The sequence below is a fragment of the Euprymna scolopes genome, chromosome 19, assembly GCF_053919585.1.
Source record: "Euprymna scolopes isolate OS-2025 chromosome 19, ASM5391958v1, whole genome shotgun sequence".
NCBI lineage: Eukaryota > Metazoa > Mollusca > Cephalopoda > Sepiida > Sepiolidae > Euprymna > Euprymna scolopes.
The window spans coordinates 151198341-151226072 of record NC_136500.1 but is presented as its reverse complement, the minus strand read 5'-3'; the positions used below and the strand labels follow the sequence as shown (position 1 = coordinate 151226072).

Here is a 27732-nt window from a genome sequence, read left to right as displayed (position 1 = left end):
GAGGTAATCTGAGCCACAACACCAGCAGCTTCACCTCGAACCTCCTCACCTTGCGCTTTATCAGATAAAATGTCAGCTAAACACTCAAGACCTCCAACCTGCGCGTGTGGGGAAAAAATCAAAATAAGACACAATTAAACATTGAAACGATGTTTTTTTTTTGTTGTTTTTTTTTTTTACATGGAGTTCACCACTTATCAAGGCCCAATGGCCACTCGGGGATAAGGATTATTGTGTGTACAGTACTCAATGGGATAGTGTAGCAATAGTATTGGAGAATTGATAAATGTGTTATTACTTAGGGGGGCGGTTCATCAGGAATTTGTTTGTGTTGGACTTGAAGACATCCAGGTTGAAGTCGGGAGGGAAACAGACGTGCAGTTCTAAGAAAAGAGCTTTGTTCGTGGAATCTACGTTTTGATTTAGGCACAGATAAGGAGTGGGGAAAATTATTGACGGTGGTTTCAGCTAGTCGGGTGTTTTTTGAAAAAGATTGGCAAGGGGGGACCAGAGAATGGAGCTGAGACGCGCACTTGCCATGGAAATAACGATAGAACAAAGAATGTGATTATCATTGGAGATTGGGAACTCGTGTTGTAATGTGGTCGTTAATCTATTTTAACGGTGTCTTTTTATTTTAGCACTCGGACCCAACGTGTTGTATCCGAGATAGTCACAAGAAAACAAACAAAAAGAAATAAATTTGACTCGGCTTTTTTTTTTTTTTTTTTTTTTTTTTTTTTTTAAAAAGGCATTTATTACCGGTGCTTTCCAAAAACGCATTGCATATTGTTCTGAAAGTCTCGTATTTCAACATGTAGTTAATAAATTCTTGCAGTCTCAATACGTGTTTAAAAGCCTTTCAGTTTTGCTTTATCAGATAAAATGTCAGCTAAACACTCAAGACCTCCGATCTGCGCATGGGTGGAAGAAAAAAAATCAACATGTGCTTAAGTCTTTCACGCCACCACTTGGCCACACAGCTATCTCACACCGTTACATGCTTTTTTCTTATCCTCGCCACATGGTCCATTTTTTTTCCTTTATCTTTCCCTTCTCTTCCTCTGCTGTGACGACACATTGCGCACCAGCTTGGTCATTTGCATATGTGTTATGCAGCTGCTGTTAACACGCGTCAGCGACTCTGTTACAGTTTTACAAAGTAGGGACCTTACGCCAGTAAGTAGCGACTAAGTTATTTAATGTGAATTTTGACAAGGGTCATCTTTTGTGTATGTTAGGATCACCTATCCGCAATTAGTACCCAGATACGAGTGACACGAGTTGAAACAGGGGTGAGAAGCAACAGGTCTAACTGTGGACAAAACTAAGGTGAATGATTGGAATGACGTCACGTTTTCAAGTGAGGGAAACAAAGGTTTCCAAACCAGTCTCTCCATTGGAAGCATGCGAACGAGACGCGTCCAATAATGAAGAAATAATCTGAGCTGGATCTTATCTCGAGTCTGTCCGTTGTGCCACTCATTTCTTTCGTTAAGAACATAGTAAGTTTAACAAGACATAATTATTTAGTTATAAGTCTCTCTCTCTCTCTCTCTCTCTCTCTCTCTCTCCTTAAGCCCGTTCTCTCCAATAAAACTTTGAAGAAACTTAGCGAACGTCTACCTTGGGTCTTTCATGCATGACAAGTTTTATTTGCTTTAGTTAAAACGACGATAGACTAGACATAATAGACTAGTGATAATGAAGATACTAAAAAGAACACGGATAAACCCCGCTTTTATTTCATTTGGCGTATTGATCGCTCATTAATAAAACCATTACAAAAGGTTTATGCATACTGATCACTCATATCTGTTGATACTATAGTTTTGGTAACAGTGTTTTGATTAACCTTGACCTTTGATAATGATTTTGATCTAGTGATCATTTTTCTTGTGTGTGATATGTCCGAAATAGATTCCCGTATTCTGTAGATGTTGGTTGTAGGGTTGGATCAAATACTGACTTTTAACAATTGAAATACAAATACTTTCGTTTAGGTTACCAGAAAATACAAATACTTTTATTCCTAAGTCTAAAAATACAAATACGAATACTTTTATTCCTCAATCTCAAAATACAAATAAAAATACAATAACTGATTTAAACAAAAACAAATATAAGTACTTTTTTTTCAAAGTAATAAAGAAAGCTGAAAATATGCAAAAAAGGAAGAAAAAGAAAATAAATATTTCCTTGCAAATTTGACATCTACATTACATTCTATATCATACCTTATTGCATTTTATTATCATTAGAGCTCTGAAAGTTTCCTTCTCTCTCTCTCTCTCTCTCTCTCTCTCTCTCTCTCTCATATATATATATATATATATATATATATATATATATATAATCTCAAATATAAATACAAAATACTATTTTCCTGGATGCCATAATACAAATACAAATTACTTTTTCTTGTGATGTTAAAATACAAATATAATTACATTAAAATTGTATTGAAATACAAATACAATTGTATTTGATCCAATCCTAGTTGGTTGGTTGTTTTTGTTTTACGGCATATCAACCTTTTTCAGGTTATTTAATGCCGAATCTACTTATTTTGAGGAACGATTTTTAATGGAGTATATATATATATATTTTTAAAGTCAGATTCTATTTAACCCAATAGTTGGGACCCTAACAGGTACTACCACTCCGGGTCAGAGTGGACCTGGGAGCAATGGCAATTAAAGGGTGGCTCCACACTCCCTAAGGCCAGCAAGGTGGGGCCTTACCATCGGATATAGTATTCTGTATAAGCCATGGTAGTTGAAGTAAGAGTGATACTCTTATAGTATGTCGCCTATCTTTTAAAAGTGAAATTCTTTTTTTTGTTATAATAAAAGCGTATTATAATTAAGGATAATAACTGCTTGGTAATATATACTTAAAAAACTACTCATATATATATATATATATATATATATATATATATATATATATATATATATATAATAAAAATTACAATTAAATTTACCAAAATGATCCAAGATGGTAAAACTAAAGTATATTATAAATATTAAAGAATTAATATTTATAAAGTAATCTCAACCAGATGTAAACGCTCGATGAAACCAAATAGGAGATAGAGCTTATATTTAATTCTATAACCATTTAATTTTTTTTCCTCTTCTTCTTCCCTGATCTTTCTTATTATATCTCGGCAGTCGTGTGAAAAGCATATCTTATTTTTCTTTTATTAATCTTATTGGAATTTTTCCCTTTTCTTTTCTTTGTACATATTTGTGAATTATTCCATGGATTTCGGCCTTTTGGATTATTTTGGACCATCTTCTTCCAATTACGTGATTTCCTTGGATTTTACTTGTGCAAATGGAAACTCAATTAACTTTCTTGGGATTATATTTTTGGATTTTACCGTCACTGGATTATTTATCTTCCACCAGACTATCCATTCACGTGTAATCACCTTTTTCTTCACCATATTCCCTCTGCTTCACTTTTTTTGTTATCAAGTAAGCTCTTTGACTTACTTGTTGTTTCATCAAATACTTTTGCATGCAAAATCCGATCCTGCATTTTATTAATTCCTACCCTCTGATAAGGAAATTATTTCTTCGAAACTCCGCGGATTAAGGACTATCCACTTTTCAGATTAAATATGTTTTTAACTCTTTTTCAAAGTGTTTTTTAACATGATTTATTAACTGTGCTTATATATATATATATATATATATATATATATATATATATATATATATATATATATATATATGGTACTTGTGCATTTTTGGTACCGTGCTGAAATAACGTACTTATTTGGAAAGCCATTCTTAACATGGGGAGGGTAAATATTTGTAACTATTATGTGCTTTCACCTAACAATTTAATTTAAAAAAAAAAAAGATATTGCGAAATTTGAATTTAACCTGAAAAAACTATCTTAAAATAGCGCGATGTCAAATATATATATGTGTGTGTGTGTGTGTGTGTGTGTGTGTGTGTGTGTGTGTGTGTGTGTGTAATGGCTTCATCAGGTTCAGGACGACTAAGTTCTTGCAGTGGGAGAGAACTAAAAACCCTTATTAACGTAATTGAGCCCTTCGTTAGTATTTCTCTGAAACACACACCCAATCTTTTTTTTTTTTTTTTTTTTATTCATTCTAGAGGCGAAGTTTGATTTTCTAAAAAGCAGTACGGATGAAAGATTGTGAATAAAAACAAAACAGAACCATATATATGCACACTTGATGTGGACGCATTCTATGGTGACACGAACTTTAAGAATACGGACATTTATGATCGTCCAAAAGTTAAATAAGCCAATTTGGTCTGTAATAATTGGATCGCAGTTGAATGAAGTCCACGCAGAAAAATAACGCCAACAAAACGATGTCTCCTATTTTTGGTCACATAAAGACGCACACTTAACATTTGTCAAGTGTTTTCGGCTTTCGTTGATGACCAGAAGTTGTCATCAGCAAGAAAAAAAAATCACTTGTAAAATAAGTGTGTCCGTCTCGCCACTGACTGGACTTCCTCCGTCTCAATTCTCTTCACTTCTCGAAAAACAAAATGCGACGAGTTGAGTAATTTTCAACTAGCTAAAGAACCTGTCCCAGACAAGAGGCCATAACCATTTGATTTTGTTTTGTTTGTTTTGTTTTACGACATATCAACACTTTTAGCGTTATTTAATGCTGAACCCGAGAATTTTTTTTTAAATTCAATTTTCACCTCAAACAAGGCACAGTGCCATTTTGAAGTAGGGGGCTACTATCAGGAACATAAGTTGCAGGGGTATTATGAAAGGAGATAAGTAGCAAGATGTCTGTTCACATTACACTTGAACTTCTGCATGTCAGTACAGTTGGGAAAGCAGAATCCGGAAGGGAGTTCCAAAGTCTAGCAGTTCTGGGGAAGAAACTATTGGAGTAGAAGGTTTTCTTACACTTAGGGATCTCTACTGTGAAGGGGTGGGATTTAGCTGCTTGTCAAGGGTATCTACGTCGAGGGGATATAAGTGCTTGTAGTTCGTCAAAGCATTCACCATTAAAATACTTGCAGAACAAGCAGAAGGATGCAACATTTCGTCGATGGGACAGAAGCTGAAGCTTAGATGACAGTTCAGGACCTATCAGGTTGGCGACTCTCTTTTGAACCCTGTCCAGGAGTGAGACTAGTAGCAGATGCACCAGCCCAAACGTGACAACGATACTCCATACATGGTGAATGGTGACCTTATAGAAGTACAGGATACTTTCAGGCATAAGTAGCTTTCTAGCATGGTAGAGAGAGCCCACCTTCTTTGCAGCAGCCTTGGCAATGCTCTAATTTGAAAAATATTCGATGATTGAAATCGTTTATATCTTCAAATATTCATTTATAATGTTCAGTTCGGTCGTTTTGTTTTACAGCATATTAACCCTTTTCAGATTATTTAATGCTGATTCTCGTAAATTTAGAATAAAAAAGTCTCATGTTTCAAGTTCTTCATATCGTGAAATATTCATGGCTTCAGTTTGGTTTGGTTGTTTTATTTAACGGCATATCAACCCGTTTTGGGCTATTTAATACTGAATCTGATAATTTTCGAAAAAGTTTTTATGTTTCAAGTTCTTTATATCTTCAAATATTTATTCATGGAGTTTGGTTTGGTTGTTTTGTTTTACGGCATATCAACCCTTTTCGGGTTATTTAATGCCGAATCCAATTATTTTGGAAATAGTATTCATGTTGCATCCAGTTATTTTGTAGAAGGTTTTTATTCTTCAAGCTTTTTTGTATCTTCAATCGCTAGTCTGTAGTGTTTGGTTTGGTTGTTTTATAGTGGACTTGATTGTTTTTGTTCCCTGCCCTGCAGAACATGAATGAGTTTTGCAATGGGAGAGAGAAAAGGGTCACAATATTAATGTTTGGTACATTTTAAGTTAGGAAACCAGTCAGGAAGTGGGGAAGATAGAAAGGGGAAGAAGAAAAAGAGGGGAAAAGGTGGGTTGTTATTTTCGTGTTTTGTTTTGCAGAACATAATTAAGTTTTGCAAAAGGAAATAGAAAAACAAAAAGCATCAAGGTTACATGCACTTCGTCTGAAGAAACCAATATCTTCAGACAGCCTGATCTGGTAGCACCAGATGGAGTTTGGTTTACTTTTTTTTTTTTTTTTTTTTAGTACAAGAAAATTGTTGCTTCTGTTTTTGCAAAACATGAATGAGTTTTGCAAATAGGAAATAAAGAAAACAATAACATTAATGTTTAGTGTATTTCAGGTCAGAAAGCCAGTATCTTCAGACAATCTGATCTGGTATAAACCGGGAGAAAATGTTGCGATGAGTTGAATCTCAGCTATCTTAAGTATCCGTCCCAGGTAGGGGATCATAATCAGATGTGGAAGCTTAACCAATCTTTGTCATTGCTCGATTTATACACTTGTTAGCGATAAAAAAAAAAAAAAAATACAAAAAAAAAACACAAGCAGCTGATTATAAAAATATTCCGTTTATTTGTAAATATAACCTTTGTTTTCAATGACAGATTGACAAGTCAATTGGCATGCGTGGCGGGGTTGTTGTTGGTGGTGGTGGTGGTGAAGAAGAGTGTGTTGCTAGCATCCTCTTGTGTCGCTGTCTCGAATCCAATCCGTCTCTCGACTTCTCCTCTGTCTCTCTTTGTATCTCTTTATTTGGCCCAGATGACGTCAACATTCGAACCATGCATTATTTAAAAATTGTAGGTCAAATTCGCTGACCGGAGACTTTGCGTCCTAGAATTTGACTCTCATTTGATGTCACCTGCCGGGCCATTGCATCCAAACATGTGATTGACTTTTGTGTTTGACGTCACTCTCTGAGCATCTGGATTATTCAACACATGCTCCTTGTTCATTCTATGTTTCAGCATTACGGAATGTGAAAACAAATGTTTCTTTAAGTTATGGAAGCTGTGCTGTTGGATATATATATATATATATATATATAACTACTTCATTTACTCACATAAAATTAATATACGAAAGTATAAATTTATGTGTAAACTTTAAGTATTTACTTCAAAAGTGCTCAATACGTAGGTAGAGCGAGTTAGTAATAAAATATATATGGCGATTAAGCTACACTGAATATTCCGCGTTTCATCCACTCTAGGATTCTTCAGGCTTATGCGCATAAGCCTGAAGAGTCCTAGAGTGGATGAAATGTGGAATATTCAGTGTAGCTTAATCGCCATATATATTTTATAACTTTTTATATATTTTTATATATATATATATATATATATATGTATGCAGCAAAGCATTATTCAAACACATCCGATTGAACACTACAGAGTTATTCTTTTTTCTGATCTTTATGGATAACTTTTCAATTTGCCTAGGCAAGTTATATAGAATGGTGTCCAAAAGTTGTTGTTCGGCCATATTCTTCTCAAGTAAAAGAAAATGAAAACAACAACAATTGCTTCTGATGATCAGATGCACCGATAGAAAGCGCTCGAGAAGAATATGGCTGAACAACAACTTTTGGGCGCCAATCTAAATAAATTGCCTACTGAAAAGACCGCTCGGCAAATTGAAAAGTTATCCATAAAGATCGCAAAGGAGAATAACTCTGTCGTGTTCAATCAGATGTGTCTGAATATATATTAGTGATGGGACGATTTTTTTCCGATTCCAAATTATCGATACCATACTAAATTTCAGATTCCGATACACTTATTGATTCCAATTCTGATTCTTTATAAATTAAATCTCTAAATATTTAACAACTAGCAGTGCCCGTTAACCGGCATTGCCCGGTGGAAGCATGATAGATCCAGAACAGAATGAGTAAAGAACCTCAAAAACAAATTAAACTACAGTTGGTGTTGATGGCTGCTGCCGTCCCTGGACAATAGTGGATACTGGCAGCTGTATCCCAAATGAAATAATCTGGCTTCCACTGTATCCAGTGGTGAGGACCCAGCTTTCTGGCTTTGGGGAGTGTGGAGCCACCCTTTAATTGCCATTGCTTCCAGGTCCACTCTGACCCGGAGTGGTAGTACCTGTTAGAATACCTATTAAATAGAAACCGACTTGAAAAGAACAAATATATTCTATTAAAAAATTTTTCTTCAAAATCTTTGTATTCGTCATTAAATAACCTGAAAACGGTTGATATGCCGTAAAACAAAAACAATCAACCAATCCACTGTCGGACATTGTTTTCCAGTGCCAGCTATTGAAAGCCACTGTCTGTGATTACCTGCACTGTGGGTATGGGGCAAGAACCTGCAGATACTGATTATAAACATTGCCCTGCTTTTTATTGAAACCAACCGAGAGCTCTTTTTAGTATCCTTGTTGTTCCCTTAAGCGCAATTGTCTGGATTTCTTTTGCACTTGATTCACCAGAAATATTAGTTAGGTAGGACTTCTTCAGGTTCTTCTTCATAAGCCCTGTGGCACCTATAATAACTGGTATGATTGATATCTCCCTAAGATTCCAGTTTCTTTTCATATCATACATGAGACCTTGGTATTTAGTCTGGTTCTCTCTTTCAGCTCTGCTCAAACCTCCATCATTAGGGACATCACTTCAACCAAGGTTACCACTCTTTCTGACTTATTCCATATTTTTCCACATTATTTTATGACTGTCAGGTTTGACAGCAGCATTTTCAAGGTAGGTGACTGCAAGGATTACATGGTCGTAACAAGACCTCCATCACTCACTTCAAACAACGTTGCAACTCTCTCTGACTGACTTATTCAGATTGAGCGAAAACATGATGACCGATGACAGTACATTTCAAGTCGGCCATTGTTTTTTCTTTTCTGTATAGCACACATATTTTTTTTCTAAAGTTTCTTTTTTTTTTTTTTACACAGTGATCACCACTTATCAAGGCCCGGAAGCCATTCAGGGATAAGGGTTATTGCAAGTACATTACGTTAGTGTGGAGATTTGATGAAGTGTTTACTTAAGGGGGCGGTTCATTAGGAATTTGTTAACGTTGGACTTGAAGACATCCAAGTTGTAGTCCGGTGGGAAGCAGGCAAACGGAAGAGGCGTGCAGTTCTAAGAAAGAAGCTTTGTTCATGGAATCCGCGTTTTATTTAGGCACAGATATCGAGTGGGGGGAATTTTTCACAGTGGATTCAGCTAGACAGGTGTTTTTCGTAAAAGATTGGCGAGGGGGGACCAGAGATTGGAGTTCAGACGAGCACCTGCCATGAAAATAACGATAAAACAAGGATAGGCTCGCAACGTCTCTTCTGTGGGAGAGAGGTTGCAGGGTAGAGAAAAGGGCATCCCCCACTAAGCCACGAAGTCTATTTTGTACTCTGTCAAGGCAGGATAGGCTGTTTTTAGCAGCCCCTGCCCAGATATGGCAGCAGTACTCCATCCTTGGACGTACTTGGCTTTTATATAGATAGAGAATTGCATCAGTAGTGAGATATCTTCTGGAGCGGTAGAAGGATCCCACCATCTTTCCAGCGACCATGGCAACAGACTTGATGTACGTGTTCCATTTCAGATCAGGAGTAAAGGTCAAACCCAGAAGCTTGTCAAAACACGGGGCCTCACCCAGACGAGAGCCATCCATCACAATTGATGCCAGATGGGGATCAGAGCGTTGATGATGTAAGGATAGGAGTTTGGTTTTGGATGCATTAAAGCCACATCTTCCCAAGGAAGTGAAAGTTCGTAATTTTGTTTTACACGTATGCACAGTACTAATTTATTGGCCCAGAAGTAAAAAAAAAAAAAAAAAGCAGCGGAAAGAAACTGAGCTGAGACATGTGCATGTGAGTATTTTGTTTTTTTTCACTTTTTATAATTAAAAAAAATTTACTCAAGCTGAGATCGAAACCAAAACCTAAAAACAGTAATTCAAGTATAATAACCATTAAGCCAGCTTGCCACGTTTTTAATAATTATTTTCAAACCTGTGTATTCGTAACATAAGGAAGCTGTCCTATGAACAATTCGTGCATGCGTAATAATGAAACAGTTGACAGATAAAAATACAATTACCCCCCCACCACCACCACCACCAAGAACCAATTTTTCAATTTTTAGCCATTTTTCTGGATGAAAACCGATTACAAAGTTTTCCACATATCTGAATACTCTATATGGCAACTTTCAAATCTGTAGATCAAAGATTCGTTGAGTATATAGGTTGAGAAGTTTCCTGACACACATTCTCAGTTTATACATAGTGGCATTTTTTGTGTGCGGAACGATCTTTATTAAATTACTGTTAATCATACGGTATCGCTGGTAGAATACTTAACATAATTAAATCCTTCTTAGAGAAAAATCCAGGTTGTCCTAGACGGTCGTACATCTAAACAGTGTGATATAAATGCGGGAGTGCCTCAGGGGTCTATCCTTGGACCTCTATTGTTCCTAATAAGTATTAATGACCTCCCCGACAAAACTCCCTCTGAGATGGGTATATATGCTGATGACACCACGCTCTATAACATGCATGGCAGGAAAACAAATGAACACATATCTAAAGAAATGGCAAAAACACTAGAGGATGATCTCCAATCTGTACTGGAATGAGGACATAAATGGATGGTCACATTCAATGATGCCAAGACTAAACTGGTTTCCTTCAATAATTACAAGAAACCTTCTCTGCCACCAATAGCAATGGCCGGTGACTCCCTGTTTGAGAGTACATTTTTCAAACTGCTTGGCCTAACGTTCGCAAGAAACATGAGTTGGAACAATTATATTGAAAACATTGCCAGGGCCGCTGCGAAAAAGGTAGGCTCTCTCTACCGTGCTAGAAAGCTACTGACACCTGAAAGTATCCTGTACCTCTATAAGGCAACCATTCGCCCATGTATGGAGTATTGTTGTCATATTTGGGCTGGTGCATCTGCTGCTAGTCTCTCGCTCCTAGACAAGGTTCAAAAGAGAGTAGCCAATCTGATAGGCCCTGAACTGGCATCCAAGCTTCAGCCTCTGTCCCATCGATGAAACGTTGCATCCCTCTGCCTTTTCTACAAGTATTTTAATGGTGAATGCTCTGACGAACTGCAGACACTTGTGCCCCCATGATTTAGACACCCTCGACAAACCCGACAGGCAGCTAAATCCCACCCCCACACGGTAGAGATTCCTAGATGTAAAAGATCTTTCTACTCCGGTAGCTTCTTCTCCAGAACCGCTAGACTCTGGAATTCCATTCCAGGTCCCTGCTTCCCTAACTGTACTGACATGCAGAAGTTCAAGTGTAACGTGAACCAACATCTTGCTGCCCAAATCCCAACATAGTGCCTTAGTAGTTGTTGCCCCTGGTAGTAGCCCCCTACACCAAAGTGGCAATGTGCCTTGTTTGGAGTGAAAATGTAATAAAAATTTTTTTTAATTTTCATACATAGGGATTCGGACATGTGGAACAAATTCAATCTGTTTTTAAGGCAGTAAAAATAACTGCTTAGGTATTAAAATTGAAACTTGGTAGACGTGAGTCGACGAAACCTTTTATGCATATGCAACAACGTTATTTTTAAGTTTTGAGGTTCATGTAGACTTAGCTCAGATGGTAACGAATAACACTGGACAGCTATATGGTTTGGTTTCGATTCTAGTTGATGGCACTCTAGTCGTATTTTTAAAAAACTTTTGAAAACTTATGAAAAGAAGAATCTGGACCCTATGACCATCCACTCTCAAACCATCCAAAATCGATCGTCAAACACGTCCACAAATGTATTAGCAGAAGAATTAACTTTAACATCTCAACATTTAGTAGTAAATAATGGGCAATCAACGATTCCCCCACTAACCAACAATCACGAGGTTCTTTGCTCAGCAACCGAGAAGGCTAACATGCTTGCCAGTCGGTTTGCCTCCAACTCTACACTGGACCCTTTAAACCACCCCCTACCTGACTTTCCTATGCGGACAGACGCCAAGCTAGACGATCTGGAAATCACCCCTGCTCAGGTGCATGCTATCATAAAAAACCTTGACACTTCCAAAGCATGTGGACCCGACCTCATCCCAGCTGTGCTATTAAAAAAGTGCTCAGCCGAAGTAGCTCCAGTTCTCTCCAAACTCTACAACAAATGCCTTAATGAATCTTGCTTTCCGAGCTGCTGGAAAACTGCTTCTGTGGTACCAGTATTCAAGAATTCTGGCGAAAGAACTGACCCATTAAATTATCGCCCTATTGGCCTCCTCCCACTTTTTGCCAAAATATTTGAGACCTTAATTAACCATGCTCTAGTCCAGCACCTTACAGATGCTAAACTTCTGACCGACCATCAATATGGATTTAGACAAGCCCGTTCCACGGCAGACATCCTCACTGTAATCTCTGAACGCATATACCATTCACTGGACAAAGCGGGAGAGGGCAGAGCGGTAGCTCTAGATATATCTAAGGCTTTTGACAGGGTATGGCATGAGGGTCTCCTCAGGAAGATTAGATCTTACGGTATCACTGGTAGAATACTTAACATAATTAAATCCTTCTTAGATAAGAGAAAAATCCAGGTTGTCCTCGACGGTCGTACATCTAAACAATATAATATAAATGCCGGAGTGCCCCAGGGATCTATCCTTGGTCCTCTGCTGTTCCTGATATTCATAAATGACCTCCCCGATAAAATTGCCTCTGAGATGGGTATATATGCTGATGACACCACACTCTATAGCAGGCACGACAGGAAAACAAATGAACATATATCTAAAGTAATGGCAGAAACACTAGAGGATGACCTCAAATCACTAGTGGAATGGGGACATAAATGGATGGTAACGTTCAATGCCACCAAGACAAAACTGGTTTCATTCAATAATTACAGGAAACCTTCTCTACCACCTATAGCAATGGCCAACAACTCTTTAGCTGAGAGTACGTCTTTCAAGCTCCTTGGCCTAACGTTCACAGGAAACATGAGCTGGAACAATTACATCGAGGGCATTGCCAGGGCCGCTGCGAGGAAGGTGGGCTCTCTCTACCGTGCTAGAAAACTTCTAACACCCGAAAGTATCCTGTACCTCTATAAGGCCACTATTCGCCCATGTATGGAGTATTGCTGTCATATTTGGGCCGGTGCATCGGCTACTAGTCTCTCTCTCCTTGACAGGGTTCAAAAGAGAGTCGCAAATCTGATAGGCCCTAAACTGGCATCAAAACTTCAGCTTCTGTCCCATCGTCGAAACGTTGCATCCCTCTGCCTGTTCTACAAGTATTATAATGGTGAATGCTCTGAAGAACTGCAAGCACTTGTGCCCCCACGACGTGAACACCCTCGACAGACCCAACAAGCTGCAAAATCCCACCCCCACACTGTAGAGATCCCTAGATGTAAAAGATCGTTCTACTCCAGTAGTTTCTTCCCCAGAACTGCTAGACTTTGGAATTCCATTCCAAGTCACTGCTTCCCCAACTGTACTGACATGCATAAGTTCAAGTGCAACGTGAACCAACATCTCGCTGCCCTAATCCCTACATAGTGCCCCAGTAGATGTTTCCCCTGATAGTAGCCCCCTACACCAAAGTGGCAATGTGCCTTGTTTGGTGTGAAAATATAATAATAAAAAAAAAAAAAAAAAAAAAAAAAAATCAAATAAATTTAAAAAATTATTGAGTATATAGGTTGAGAAGTGGCCTCACATACAAACATTCTCACATTTATAGAATACTAGCATTTCAGCCTGGCGTTGTCTGGGTGTTTGGATGTGTATGTTGAGCAAAAAAAAAAAGCAGTCAATTTTTTTAACTTTGACCCCTATTATGACCCCTTAACATTTATTGTTTTGGGCTCAAATCAAGTTAGTTCCATGCCCAAGAAACCTATATCTAAAATTTCAAGTGTTTAGGCCCAAAATTGGCGAAGGAGTTTGATAGAGTTCTCAAAAGTCAAATCGTTGAACTTTGACTCCTTAACAGCCAAATGTCTGACCAAAAACGGATTACAAAGATTTTCCCAAATCTCAGTACCCTGTATATCAAATTTCGAGCCTGTAGACTTAAAATTGACAGTTATTGTGTTGGAAAATGTACACACACACACGTTCACTTTTATAGATATACTAGCATGGGTGCCCAGCGTTGCCCCGATGTTTGGAGGTGTGTGCTGAGCAAAAAAAAAAAAAAGAAAAAAGGTCAATTTTTTTAAAATTTGACTCCTATTATGACCCCTTAAAATTTATTGTTTTAGGCTCAAATTGAGTTAAGTTAGATGCATGTCCAAGGTACCTAATACCTAAAATTTCAAATGTGTAGACCCCAAATTGTCGGAGGAGTTTGGTAGAGTTCTCAAAGGTCCAATCGTTGAATTTTGACCCTTAGCAGCCAAATTTCTGGCCTAAAACCGATCACATAGATTTCCCCAAATCTCAGTACCCTGTATATCAAATTTCGAGTCTGTAGATTGAAAATGTGAAGGAAAATGTACACAGACACATTCACTTTCATAGATATAGATAACTCTCAGAATTCATTACTGCTTGCAAAGATTACTCTTTGAGGATATCCATACCTAAATTAGGAAAAAGATTTTGCAATCCCTCAACTTCTTGCTCTCACAAGAAAATGTCACAATCAAAGTGGGAACATCACTCATAGAAGAGAATTCAGTTCTTGTCAAGAATTACCCTGATATTAAAAAATAAAAAGAAAAGAAAATCTGAATGATGTATGTACCTCTGACGAAATATCATATTCCGACAAATCACGTAAATTGATAAAGTATTTTTTTTTTATTTTTAACGAAAGATAAATAATTTTTAAGCCATTAATGGGAATTTGTAGGAATTACAACCTAAATCTCACAAGTTTAAATTATTGTTGACCTATCTCCCTTGTTTCTTGAGATAATTTTTAAAATCACGACGTGAGTTAGTTACTCCTCCCTTACTCATAAATTTGATTTTCTTTTTTAAAAAAAACAAAAATAATAATAATTGATCAATTTATGTGATTTTTGGAATATAACAACTTTTTTTTTCCCACCGATATATGCATTATAGAGATTTTTCTCAATGTTTGTTTTCTTGATATAGGGTGAATTCTGGATAAGAACCAGGACTTCTACTGAGAGAGGGAAGAATTATTCTCCAAGATATATTACCTGAAAGTACTTCTTTCAAACTTCTCGGCTTAACGTTCACAGGGAATATGAGTTGGAACAGATATATTGAGAGCGTTGCCAGAGCCACTGCAAGGAATGGTGGGCTCTCTACTCCGTGCTAGAAAATATCCTGTACCTCTATAAGGCCACTATTCGCCCATGTATGGAGTATTGTTTTCACATTTGGACTGGTGCATCTGCTACTAGTCTCTCACATCTGGACATGGTTCAAAAGAGTCGCCAACCTGATAAGACCTGAATTATTATCGAGGTTTCAGCCTCTGTTCTATCGATGAAATGTTACAGTCCTCTGCCTGTTCTACCAGTACTTTAATGGTGAATGCTCAGATGAACTACAAGCCCTTGTACCCTCTCGATGTAAATATTCCTGACAAACCTGACAATCAGCAAAATCCCACCCCTACACAGATCTCTTGATGTAAGAAAGCCTTCTATTCAAATAGTTTCTTCCCCAGAACTTCTAGACTCTGGAACTCCCTTCCAGGTTCCTGCTTCCCCAACTGTACTGACATGCAGAAGTTCAAGTGCAATGTGAACAGACATCTTGCTGCTCATCTCCCTTCATAGTATCCCTGCAACTTATGTCCCCGATAGTAGTCCCTACATCAAAGTGGCACTGTGCCTTGTTTTGGGTAAAAACGGAAAAAAAAAAAAAAAAAATACACCAATCCAGGTAAAAACTTTGCTTCCAGAAATACATTATTCTTTTGAATTGGTAATCTTTGTTTTAAACCTGATTAACTTTCAGCCATCACCTTTTAGCATCTACTAGCAGACTGACTGGCATTGCCTGGTCGTAAAATATGCATAAATACATGTGTATGCGAGTATTGTGTTACTTCTTGTAAGTAAAAAAAAAATACTCGAGCTGAGATCGAAATCAAAACCTAAAGACAGTGAATCAAGTATGATAACCATTAGGCCAGCTTGACATGATCTTTAAAAAGTGTTTCTAAACCTACTAATTCTTAACATAAGGAATTTGTCATGAGAACGATTCATGCATGCGCATTCCTGAAACGGTTAGCAAGCAAATAAAAATCTGACGACACCCGGAATTCCCCCTATATTAAGAAAATGAAAATTGAGAAAAAACTGATAATGTATATACCGGTGACAAAAAAAATTATCATGTACCATTTGTTTTTTTGTCACTTTTGATCCCTTAGCATCCATTTTTTCTGTATGATAATCGATTCGAAAGTTTTCCACGTGTCTGAATACCCTATATACCAAATTCCAAGTCTGTAGATGAAACATTTGTTAAGTATATTGGTTGGGAATTGTCCTCACACACGCACATTCTCACTTTTCTAGATATACTAGATTTAGGGAGAAAAACTAAGAAAAAAAAGAAATAATGTTTAGATTTTTGAAGACTCAAGATTAAATAAAATGGTTGGGGATGAACTTATATATACTAGCACATGACTATTGACTGTTCAGATCTCCCATCTAGCCGAAGTAAGAGTCTGGATCGTATCCTATGACATCAAGTGTCGCCCACATTTGACCTCGCTGCTGAGGAATGGGATTGCAGTCAATGAATTTGTAGCCATGTATATAGAGCAAACTGTTGCCTCCAGGCCAGGATCACAGTGTAGTATCTGTACTTCACCTTTTCTTGTTATATATAGGGCTTATTGTTGAGGGATGTTGTTGTAAGAGATATTGTTGCGTTCCGTGTTCGTGTTATGACGATTCATATATATTAAATGTTCATACTTAGAAGTGTAGATATGAGATGTAGAGTTCACATTGTAGATATGAGATGTGTATGCCAAGACATTTTATAACACAGATATATAAGACATATAATAACAATTTTCACTTTACCTTTTGGTAGAATTACAACACAAAGACGACGTTTATAAAAATACATGATGGGTTTATTTCTTCTCACGACCGGCCGTGGTTTTCTGAGTCAAGAATTCAAAGCTTCACATTCTAAGCTTCAAAAGTGACCGTCTCGCTTCTAGACGTTCGAATGTCCATGTCTGGACTGTCGTCTGTCGTCCTCAGACTCCCTCTGACTCTCCCCCAGTTTCTCCTTCAGTTTCTCTCAAGTTTCTAACTATATCTAGAACTTCCCATTTTCCATGACGTCATACATATGTTAAAACATGTGTCTTCTTTCACGTGTTCTGGACATGCGTGTCCAAAACTTTTTCCTTTGTTTACAAAAGGAATTTTAACCTATATTCCCAATAACCTATTTTTCCAATATGTTAAAAACATGTTTATTAAATTATCTTGTATAGTTGCATTCCTCAATTGAATTTTTCATAACAGACTTGTCAATGCACATTCTTTTCTTGAAACTATTTTATCTCTAAGCTAAACAATGGTTTGTTTTACATTCCATTTGCTAATTCTCTCTCGTAATCTATTTCTAAAGCTAATTTACGAGGTTCGAATTTCGTCTATTCTATTTCATTTTCATTTTAACTAAATCTCTCTATTTTTATACTTACATGAAAAGGGGACAGCCCTTATCATGTAACATTCTGTCCTCAGTCGATGGAAGAGAGGTTTTCATAGCTGAGACAATTTTTATTTTTGTTACTATCCAGAGTGCCCCTTTTTGGGGAGCTGGATTTTCCCCACATTAAAAGCTGACCTTGTGTCTAACTGTGCCCTCGTGGGGAGGCAAGTCAACAGGGCAAACTGTTAATAGAAATACTTTGAAAATTATCAAACATTCAACTAAACTATAAATATTAAAAATTAATATTTCCATTTTATTTATTTTTTACTAGCGGGGGTACCTGGCGTTGCTCGGTTGTTTGGAGGTGTATGTATAAGGGAGGGGTTAAAGTAAAGTATAAGCGAAGAAATAACCCTGTTTAAATATCTAAATAAGAATAAAAACGATGCTAAACTTCTGTAAAAAATCGGCAAAACCAAAAAAAAAAAAAAAAACAGCAAACAAACGTAAAACTTCTTTAAAAAAAAAAATCGGAAAAAAAACGAAAGCATAAATCAGGGAAAAAGATGGACGTGTTCTGAAAAACAAAAACCAAAAAAAAACACAGCGCAAAGTGAAAAGCAAAAAAAAAAAATGGCATAAATAAACCTTCGATTCGCTTAAATCCAATGGTGCGTTGGGAACGGATCCGCAATGGTGTAATTGGTAGCGGGGGTAGGAGGAATTTAATAGAGAGAAAAGATTTTACAACTTCCATTGATTCTAACCGATTTTGACACCAGAAAAAAATATAGGAATCCACGATTATTGAGGAAGTGTAGAGGTAATAGGCCTATAACACACCTCAGATATTGTGCTGTAGTTTGTGCATATTACATTTGCAGGAAATGTCTTTATTTTCAATCCTATTAAGGTCAAAATCAGAGGGGAAAAATGAGTTCATTTTATATATATAGGGATTTTTTTTTTTTTTTTGAATTACCTTCTCCAATTCTTGGATGCTTTCGGGGATGCAGCAAATTGTTGAGATGGCCCTCAAAGCTCTGGCTCGTATTCTCAGCAGAGTTTCCATCGTGCAGATGTTAAAAAGTGAACGAATTGTTCCTTCCTGAAAATAAAATAAAAATTATTCAAATGGTTTCACCAAAAGACTTCCAAAAAAGATGGTGTGTGCACGCGTGCATATATATATATATATATATATATTGGTGGCCTAGCAAGGCCACAAGGGAGACAAACAAGTAAAAAAAAAAACAAGCAAAATTCATCCCAAAAGCAGCAAACTAAAACAGGCTTGCCAGGACACTATGTATACACAATAGAGGCAAATTTGGGTATATTTTATTGGTTTGAAAATATAGATCATTTTTTATCCAATTGTCATAAAATTTTAACCATAGAATAGTATTATAATCTTCAAAAAGCTTGCAAATTTTCATGTAGTTTTGTCCCATAGAACCAAATATATGAGCATTTCAATATTAAATTTCGCTACAAGTTTGTTTATATATATATATATATATATATATATATATATATATAAACTTTTTTGGCAATTTTATAAGTTCCAAATCTCAGCAACTATTGATCAGAATTTAACAAAGGAAGACTCGTTGGAAAAGTAATGACCCGAATTGTGTAGTAGGCTATGGAACACTTGCCTTTATCGTCGTACATTAAGGAGATCATTCATCATTCAGAGCCTATTTTTTGGAACTTTTTACAGTCATAAAATGTTTTAATCATAGTCATTCGCTTTCCTAGTTTTGCATATGAATTACAAAGTATCTGATATTTCCCCCAAACCTCTGGCCTTGATGGAGGGAAGATTAAAACTTGCTGCTATGGTTTCAAATGATCTGAAAGCAAGGGGAGACTTGATTCCAAATATTTCTTATATGTTATATATCGTCTCTTTGGTTTTCATGCATAAAGTTAGTGTATAAGGACTATTTGATACTGGAGATATTCATAATCGTACCCTATTTCCAAAACGGGCGATATAACACGTGAGAAATATTTGGAATCAAATCTCCCCTTGCTGTTATTTCAGAGCATTTGAAACCATAGCGGCAAGTTTTAGTCCCCCTCCATCAAAGCCAGAGGTTTTGGGGAAATATATATATATATATATATATATATATATATATACCAATTTAAAATCTGTAGATCAAAAATTAAAACCCTAACACATTCTCACTTTTATATCTACAATCATATAAATGCAACTTTGTCTGTATGAGTGAGTTCGTTTCTTATAGACTCCGAAATGGCTGAGCAGATTTTCTTTAAAATTTACAGAACTTTAGTGTATAAGTCTGGGTGTGATCTTTAAGTTTTGTCTCAGAATACCTCCGATAATTACCGATAATGGGTAATCGAAACCATTATTTTAATTAATCTATCATCGGTAAAGCCATTTTTTCCATGTCATCACTTAGCAACAATGATAGAACAACGGGCTGTGAAAATTCTGCTGTGGGTAAGTTGATAGCGTGTTTTTTTTAAAATTTATTTTAATTTTTTTGCATGACATAGTTTGTAGGTTCAAACTCCGCATGTAATTTTTTTTTCTCATTAACTTAATGAAAATTTACATGTTTGTTTTTGTTTTTGCATGACGTGATCTGTAGGTTCAAACCCTGCATATAAATTTCTTAATGTGTTTTTTTTTTTATTATTAACTGGAAAGAATTCTATATAAAATGAATTTATAAAAAAAAACAGTAGGTTCTCTAGAGTGCAATGTAGAATAAGATATATTTTGGACTAATTTACTGCATGGAGTCATGTGAAATTTTTTTTTTTTTTTTTTTTATTTTTTGTTTTTTGCATGACGTGGTCTGTAGGTTTAAACTCCGCACGTAAATTTCTTAATGTTTTTTTTTTTTCGTTAATTGGAAAGAAGTTTACATAAAATAATTTTATAAAAGAAACAGTAAGTTCTCTAGAGTGCAATGTAGAATAACATATTTTGGACTAAGTTACTGCATGGAGGCATGTGAAGCTTCCTCCCGGGCGATATCACGGATTTCGATGACAATAAAAATATAGGAGTGTGAAATATTCGTTGATCATCATTCAATCCCGGGCAACGTCGGGTCTCCCAGCTAGTGTGTGTAATATATGTGTGTATTTTATCTCAAATAGCTGTGATGTAGTAGAAACCTATTTGTTGCAAAATAGTATGAGTTTAAATTGATTAAAACATTAATGATTTAATGTGTTTCGAACTAAATGTTTACGTCTCAGTTATGAAGCAACGCTCATATGACATCTGTTTTTTATTTCTACTCCTTTCTTTGATGCTTTTGTATTAAGCCGCCACCACTTTAACGACAATCATTTATCATTCTGTTATTCCCATCGCTTTGGTATAAATCAGATTCTGGTTGCAATTATAATGTTACGTAAGTGTGTTATTATTAGATGAAGATACTAAATATTCGTATGTTTCGTGAGTTCTTGTTCTTGTTTGTATTGGAAAGTCTTAGAGTGATAGACAGTCTTAGGAGAGATTAGAGTCTTAGGAGTGTTCATGTTGTAAGAGATGGAGACATTAACAAGTATATATAAAGAGAGAGACAGTTGTACATTTTTATAAACACAAAGTTCATATTAATACAATTTCACTTTACCTTTGTTTTTGTGATGATGATTTTCACAAAGTTCTTATAACATAAATGGACAATACCTTTTCTGTTGAATAACAACACGAAGACGCAGATACAAAAAGATGATGTTCTTTTTATTATTCCATATGACCGGTCAATGGCTTTGCATCCAGGAATTCAAGTCTTACATGATTTCTTCTTCTAACCTCGCTTCCAAGGTTCCATGTCAGCTCTCTCTCTCTCTCTCTCCCCTCCCTTACTCTGATCTGACTCAAACTAACTTCGAACTCTTTCCTATATTGAGAAATCACATGTATGTCTGGTCAACGTGACTATAATTCACGTGTTATCAACATGCGCGATTTGCACGTTTTTGAAACTATTTCTGACGACCAGGAAATTTCTCATTTTCCTTGTTGTTTTACAAAGGAATTTAACCTACTTATCTAATTCTGTAACCCATATTTTATTATGCATTCTTTCTAACAATATGCATAGTTTCCAGCCAAATTTGTATTTATTAAATATTTTAACAGAGTCAACAATTTACTGGACATTCCATTTAAAACTTATTGTTCTTTAAAACTTATCTACAGGGTTCGATTCCCGTTTTATCTGATTTTATTTTCATTTTACTAATTCTCTTTTTTTTTACTTACATGAAAAGGGAACAAGCCCTTTTCATGTAACAATAAAACATGTTATTTAAGCTATGGGAAAATAACTCCATTGACTTGTGGATGCCTTGGCAAAGGTTAAGGTAATAAAACCTGACAAAATGTCTGGTTTGGAAGCACTGAAACACCTTTCCGGTAACTCCTGCAGTTATGCTAGCTCTGACCATATTGGCTTCCCTTTCTGTTGGCCGAGAGGAGGACCCTGGTAACTGGGAAAACCTTGGTCTCCTTATCACTCGCCAGTTTCGATTGTATAGCCACAAGAGACACTGCAGTTCACCAGACTAGATGCAAAAAGCCGTTGTCATCATATTTAATTAGCAAGCAACTGGGACTAATATATGTTTACATGAGTCAAAATAAAGCTTATGAAGTCAATAAATTTCATTTATTAATGGTTTGTCTACGACAATTAATCAATCAACCAAGTTAAGAATTCTTCTGACTCATTCACTGCAACCATTTTTATCAGACATTATTGTTAGTAGGTCATTCATCTGGCATCCAGAATTTTTGTACATGTTTGTCGATATAAGTGTAAGGACGTCTTCCATGTGTGCATTCATTGCACTCCAGAGAGGAGAGGCAAGACCTGGGGGGATGAACCTCCTAGCACTACTCAGAATGAATGCATCACCCCACCAGTTAAAAGTCCACCAAAATGATTGTTTCTGCTGGACTGATTGTCAAGATCAAAATCACAATCAGCATATATCGGTGATCGAAGCAATTAGCTAAATGAATGGCATTAATCGCTAACCACAACATATAACTATATTTATTGTCACTGGGTAAGTCCATTATTGCTGAAATAGGTGTACCAGCTTCCCCATAAGATTTAGTATAAAATAAAATAATTTTGTGCTTATTTTTTAGCTCAGAGCTATAAACACATAAAATAGCCTGCCTAAGCCCCAATAAATCTATAGCCATGCCTTCCCGAGCCCCAATAATTCTTATAGCCGTGCTTCCCTGGCCCCAATAATTCTTATAGCTGTGCTTCCCTGGCCCCAATAATTCTACAGCCGTGCCTGCCCGAGTCCCGATAATTCTACAGCCGTGCCTTCCCGATCCCAATAATTTTACAGCCGTGCCTTCCCGAGTCCCAATAATTTTACAGCCGTGCCTTCCCGAGTCCCAATAATTTCTATAGCCGTGCCTTCCCGCGCCGCAATAATTCTATAACCGTACATGCCATAATTGTATAATGATGCCCGTCCGAGTTCCAATCAATTTAATAACCATGTTCCTCTATTTGCTATAATAATCTTTGACAATTGATATCTATTATTAACTTTTGACATGAATGCTTGTCATTTCTCACATTTCAAATTACATAAATAATTACATCCAATAAAATACTAAGAGATGTAGAGATAAGTAACCGGTTACTAGATATGAAAACCAGCAATTAGATGGCTACATACACACACACACACACACATATATATTACTTACCCGGACAAGGATGTAGCACATGTGGTCGCCTTCCATGCCCAAATTGATAACATCATTAATAGCACAAAATAGATTCCGAGTATCGGCCGTTAGCTCGAGGGCTAAAACAAGGCTCTGTAAATAGACACATGGGAATTAATATCAAAATATTTAAATGAAAAAACAGTTTGTGTATATATACATGCATGCATATATATTAGTTTAAAAAGCTTCAAGTAATTAAAAAAACAAAAAAATGCAGTTTAAATTCTTAGGGATACTACGAGGTGTCTTCAATAAGTTTCCAGACTTTTTTCTACAGACATTTAAAATTGTGGTAAACTCTTAAAAATTCAGTATGTAATTGCTAATTATCTCATGAGAAAGCTGACCAATTTTTTATGATTTCAAATGAACAGCTACAGCAGGAATTGGAATACACCATACTAAAGTCTGATTGTCACAGCTGGTGAATTTTAAAAATGCAATCTTAATGTAAGGACATTTTAGAAGAATAATATGTACTAAAATTCTTTAAACTTGGAAAAATGCCACAGAAACGTATGGAATGGTTCAGGCTACTTTTAGACCATCTTGCAAGAATTGGGCATTAGTTTTTGAGTGGCATAAGAAATTCAAGCAGGGATTCTTTGAGGGATGATGAGAGGTGTGGGAAGAGGGAGGAAGTCAGAACACCTGAGTTGATTGGCCAAATAAAGAATTTCATGGATAAGGACCGTCGGTGTGTCTATAGAAACAATAAGAGCACAGTTTGATGTCAGTGTGGGAACTGTACACACAATTATTTGTGAGGAACTGAAAATGCGAAAGATTTGCAAAGTTTGTCGCAAGGTTGCAGTCCACAACTCCATCTTTGTCACAGACTATTTGACTAACATTGGAATCAAAACACTTCCTCACCCTCCCTATACTCTAGACCTTGCTCCCTGTGACTTTTGGTTATTTTCTAAGCTCAAGGAAACCGTTAGAGGCTGTCGTTTATGAAACAATTTAGGAGATGGAAAAAACTGCAACCAAGGAAATTGACATGCTCATACAAGAGGACTTGCATGGAACCTTGCAGAAGTGTTATGTGTGTACGATGAATAAAAGTGTTATGTGTGTACGATGAATAAAAGCGTTATGTGTGTATGATGAATAAAAGCGTTATGTGTGTACGATGAATAAAAGTGTTATGTGTGTACGATGAATAAAAGCGTTATGTGTGTACGATGAATAAAAGCGTTATGTGTGTACGATGAATAAAAGTGTTATGTGTGTACGATGAATAAAAGTGTTATGTGTGTACGATGAATAAAAGTGTTATGTGTGTACGATGAATAAAAGTGGCCATACAAAAAAAGCCTGTAAACTTATTTAAGGCATCTTGCAAGTTTCACATTTTGCACATTTAGCACTTACATAAGCCGACAGTGCTAAAAAAAAATGCACAGAATGGGTGGGTTGGTTGGTTGGTTGGTTGTTTTTGTTTTACGGCATTTCAACCCTTTTCGGGTTATTTAATGCCGAATCCAAAGATTTTGAAGAAAAAATTTTTTTAATAGAATATATTTGTTGTTTTCACGTCCGTTTCTATTTAACCCATAGTTGGGACCCTAACAGGTACTACCACTCCGGGTCAGAGTGGACCTGAGAGCAATGGTAATTAAAGGGTGGCTCCACACTCCCCAAAGCCCGCAAGCTGGGGCCTCACCACTGGATAGAGTTTAAGGTCATATCCAGGACCCCCATTGAGGGACTTTTACCTTCTGCAGGGGGGCAGTCGGCGTATTCTAATGCCCCACCGACAGGACCGCGCAGAATGGGATTCAGCTATTTAACAACAACAAAAATAAACAAGAAACATTAACGTAAAAAATATTAAATAGAAACAAGAATCCCACATTAAGTTCGATCTTTTGTGAACAAGTAAGATGGGTTTATTTAATTTACGCAGTTCATGAATAAATACTATTTCAAACTTTAGCATGACAGATCAACGAAGATGCTATTATTTCAAACTTTAGCATGACAGCCAAACGAAGATGCTATTATTTCAAACTTTAGCATGACAGATCAACGAAGATGCTATTATTTCAAACTTTAGCATGACAGACCAAGGAAGATGCTATTATTTCAAACTTTAGCATAACAGACCAACGAAGATGCTATTATTTCAAACTTTAGCATAACAGACCAACGAAGATGCTATTATTTCAAACTTTAGCATGACAGACCAACGAAGATGCTATTATTTCAAACTTCAGCATGACAGCCAAACGAAGATGCTATTATTTCAAACTTCAGCATGACAGCCAAACGAAGATGCTATTATTTCAAACTTTAGCATGACAGCCAAACGAAGATGCTATTATTTCAAACTTTAGCATGACAGCCAAACGAAGATGCTATTATTTCCAACTTTAGCATGACAGACCAACGAAGATGCTATTATTTCCAACTTTAGCATGACAGACCAACGAAGATGCTATTATTTCAAACTTTAGCATGACAGACCCACGAAGATGCTATTATTTCAAACTTTAGCATGACAGACCAATGAAGATGTTTGTTGCGATACTTTTGACATATAATGAAGTATCTCCCTGAAAGTTTAGATTCTATTTATAATCACTGCAGCTATGAACTGACGAATCAAATTAATTCACGTTCTGTTATCAACCAATCAGAAACGAGAATTTCTCCATAAAAATTCAATCTTTTACCATTTCAGCCCATATTCTTTTTGTGTCAACACGAGAAGGCTGTTTTGCTTTTTGCTTGCAAAATTATAAAGTCCAGAACCTGTACAGAACAGCGACCCACTGAAAATTCTTTATATCCAGGACTTGTATAGAACAGTTACCCATCAGAAACTCTTCTGAAATTAAACATAGTTTCCAATCCCAGAACGCTATTATTTCATACTTTAGCCTGACAGACTAATGAAAATGTTCTTTGAAATATAAGTCTAGAATGATTTATGGACAGAGCCATTTAAAGATATGCTTGGACGCTTCTCAAATAAGATGTATCCATATAATCCGTGTTGAGCGTTGAAGTGCTATTTCAATCTGAAAGGTGACAGACCTATGTTCAGATCAGCCTTTTATAGCGATGGACGCATCTTCATAAAAAAGACAAAAAAATGCACCAATTGAACTCTTAAACTGGAGGATAACACTGGCAGGAATTCTTCCCCCTTCCCTGCCACAACATATTTTCTGAACAGCCTTTCAATTATATGAATTATTGCTGAAGAAATAGACATTTTAATAATTAATTCTTCGTTGGCAATCACATCAAGAGCAATTTGGGTAACCCAGCAACGGGAAGCTGCAGAGATGGATCCGAGAAACCTTTCATGTATCGCTGGATGATTGGATCCTTCGAGTCTTGAAAGGCAGAAATAATAAAAACATGTCAACAAGAAGGTTTACCTTCGATAAGAGGATTGCAACGTTTTTTGTAATTTCGGATTGAAGCAAGGTCAAGATTCTTCAGGTTTGAATAATGAAAATGTTTACAATTTGGAGAACGAACCAGATTCATTGCAAGGACCTGTGGAAATTCATCAGCAGCATCTTTCGTATGTACTACTGAGTGGAACGATAAAATTCTCGCCCTAAAGAAAACAACACTACAGCTTTATTTTAAAACTTTTATTGAAAAAAATCGATTCAGGTAACTTGATTATGTAGTAGAGCTGACATCTATTTAATGTAGCAGCCTTCAGCCTCAATCACTGCCACAATACAGGTCTGGAACTGGAAGCATGCCTTTTCCACAAGCGCCAGCAGTAACTCGGCAAATACTCAGTAGATGGCAGCGATCAGGCTGGCTTTGGTGTTGTGGGAGGTCATGTTGGTGATGTTCTCAACATATGACAAAATGAAGTAGCCCAGCGGGTTCAAGTCGGAAGAGGGGGGGCAGTAAGAGAAGGTTACAAAGTATGTGGGTCTCTTTGGACTTGTGGGCTGGGGCCGAGTCTTGAGGGTCTGCCAGTGGCCAACTGATTGCACCAGAGGATCACCACATTTAGGTACACTTTGGTGTTGACTTTCAAGCCGACTTCGAAGATGTGAAGTGGCCCTCACTTGAAACCACACCAAAACCATCCGAAAACAGTTTTTATCACCCTGGGCATGTCTCTGTTATTCGTGGCAATCCAGCGATGCATTTTGAGGGTGCTGGCAATGGTCCAGTTGTTATTACTTGGCTCAATAGAGAGCATGAGTTGTACAGTGGCGCATCTCTGATTTCGCTAATTGAACATGGTGTTACTTTCAGATATGATAGAAAACTCCTATCGCTCGATTTGTACACAACTGGCCAACAACTAGTAGATAGTTTGCAACAAAAAAAATAAAACCGGTTTTTATCAAAAGGAAATGGAATCATGTCGTCTTTTCTATGGCGACAATTTTATTGTACCACCTTGTACTTGTAGGAGCTGTGGAAATTCCACAGCGGCATCTTTCACATGTAATATATTGCTGCT

The 27732-nt window shown here is 36.6% G+C and overlaps 1 protein-coding gene across 2 annotated transcripts in view; it reads right to left on the bottom strand.

The window, feature by feature from the left end:
- LOC145240062 (protein inscuteable homolog) overlaps nt 1-27732 on the bottom strand; it is a 752521-nt gene that overhangs the window by 42039 nt on the left and 682750 nt on the right. For both annotated transcript variants that reach the window (XM_080103684.1, XM_080103685.1), the window contains 3 exons: nt 23253-23366; nt 18486-18611; nt 1-98 (listed from right to left, as the gene is read on the bottom strand). The exon at nt 1-98 is cut by the window's left edge and continues 74 nt beyond it. In XM_080103684.1, the coding sequence (XP_079959810.1) occupies nt 1-98; nt 18486-18611; nt 23253-23366 (338 nt within the window). The remainder of the gene's footprint in view (nt 99-18485; nt 18612-23252; nt 23367-27732) is intronic.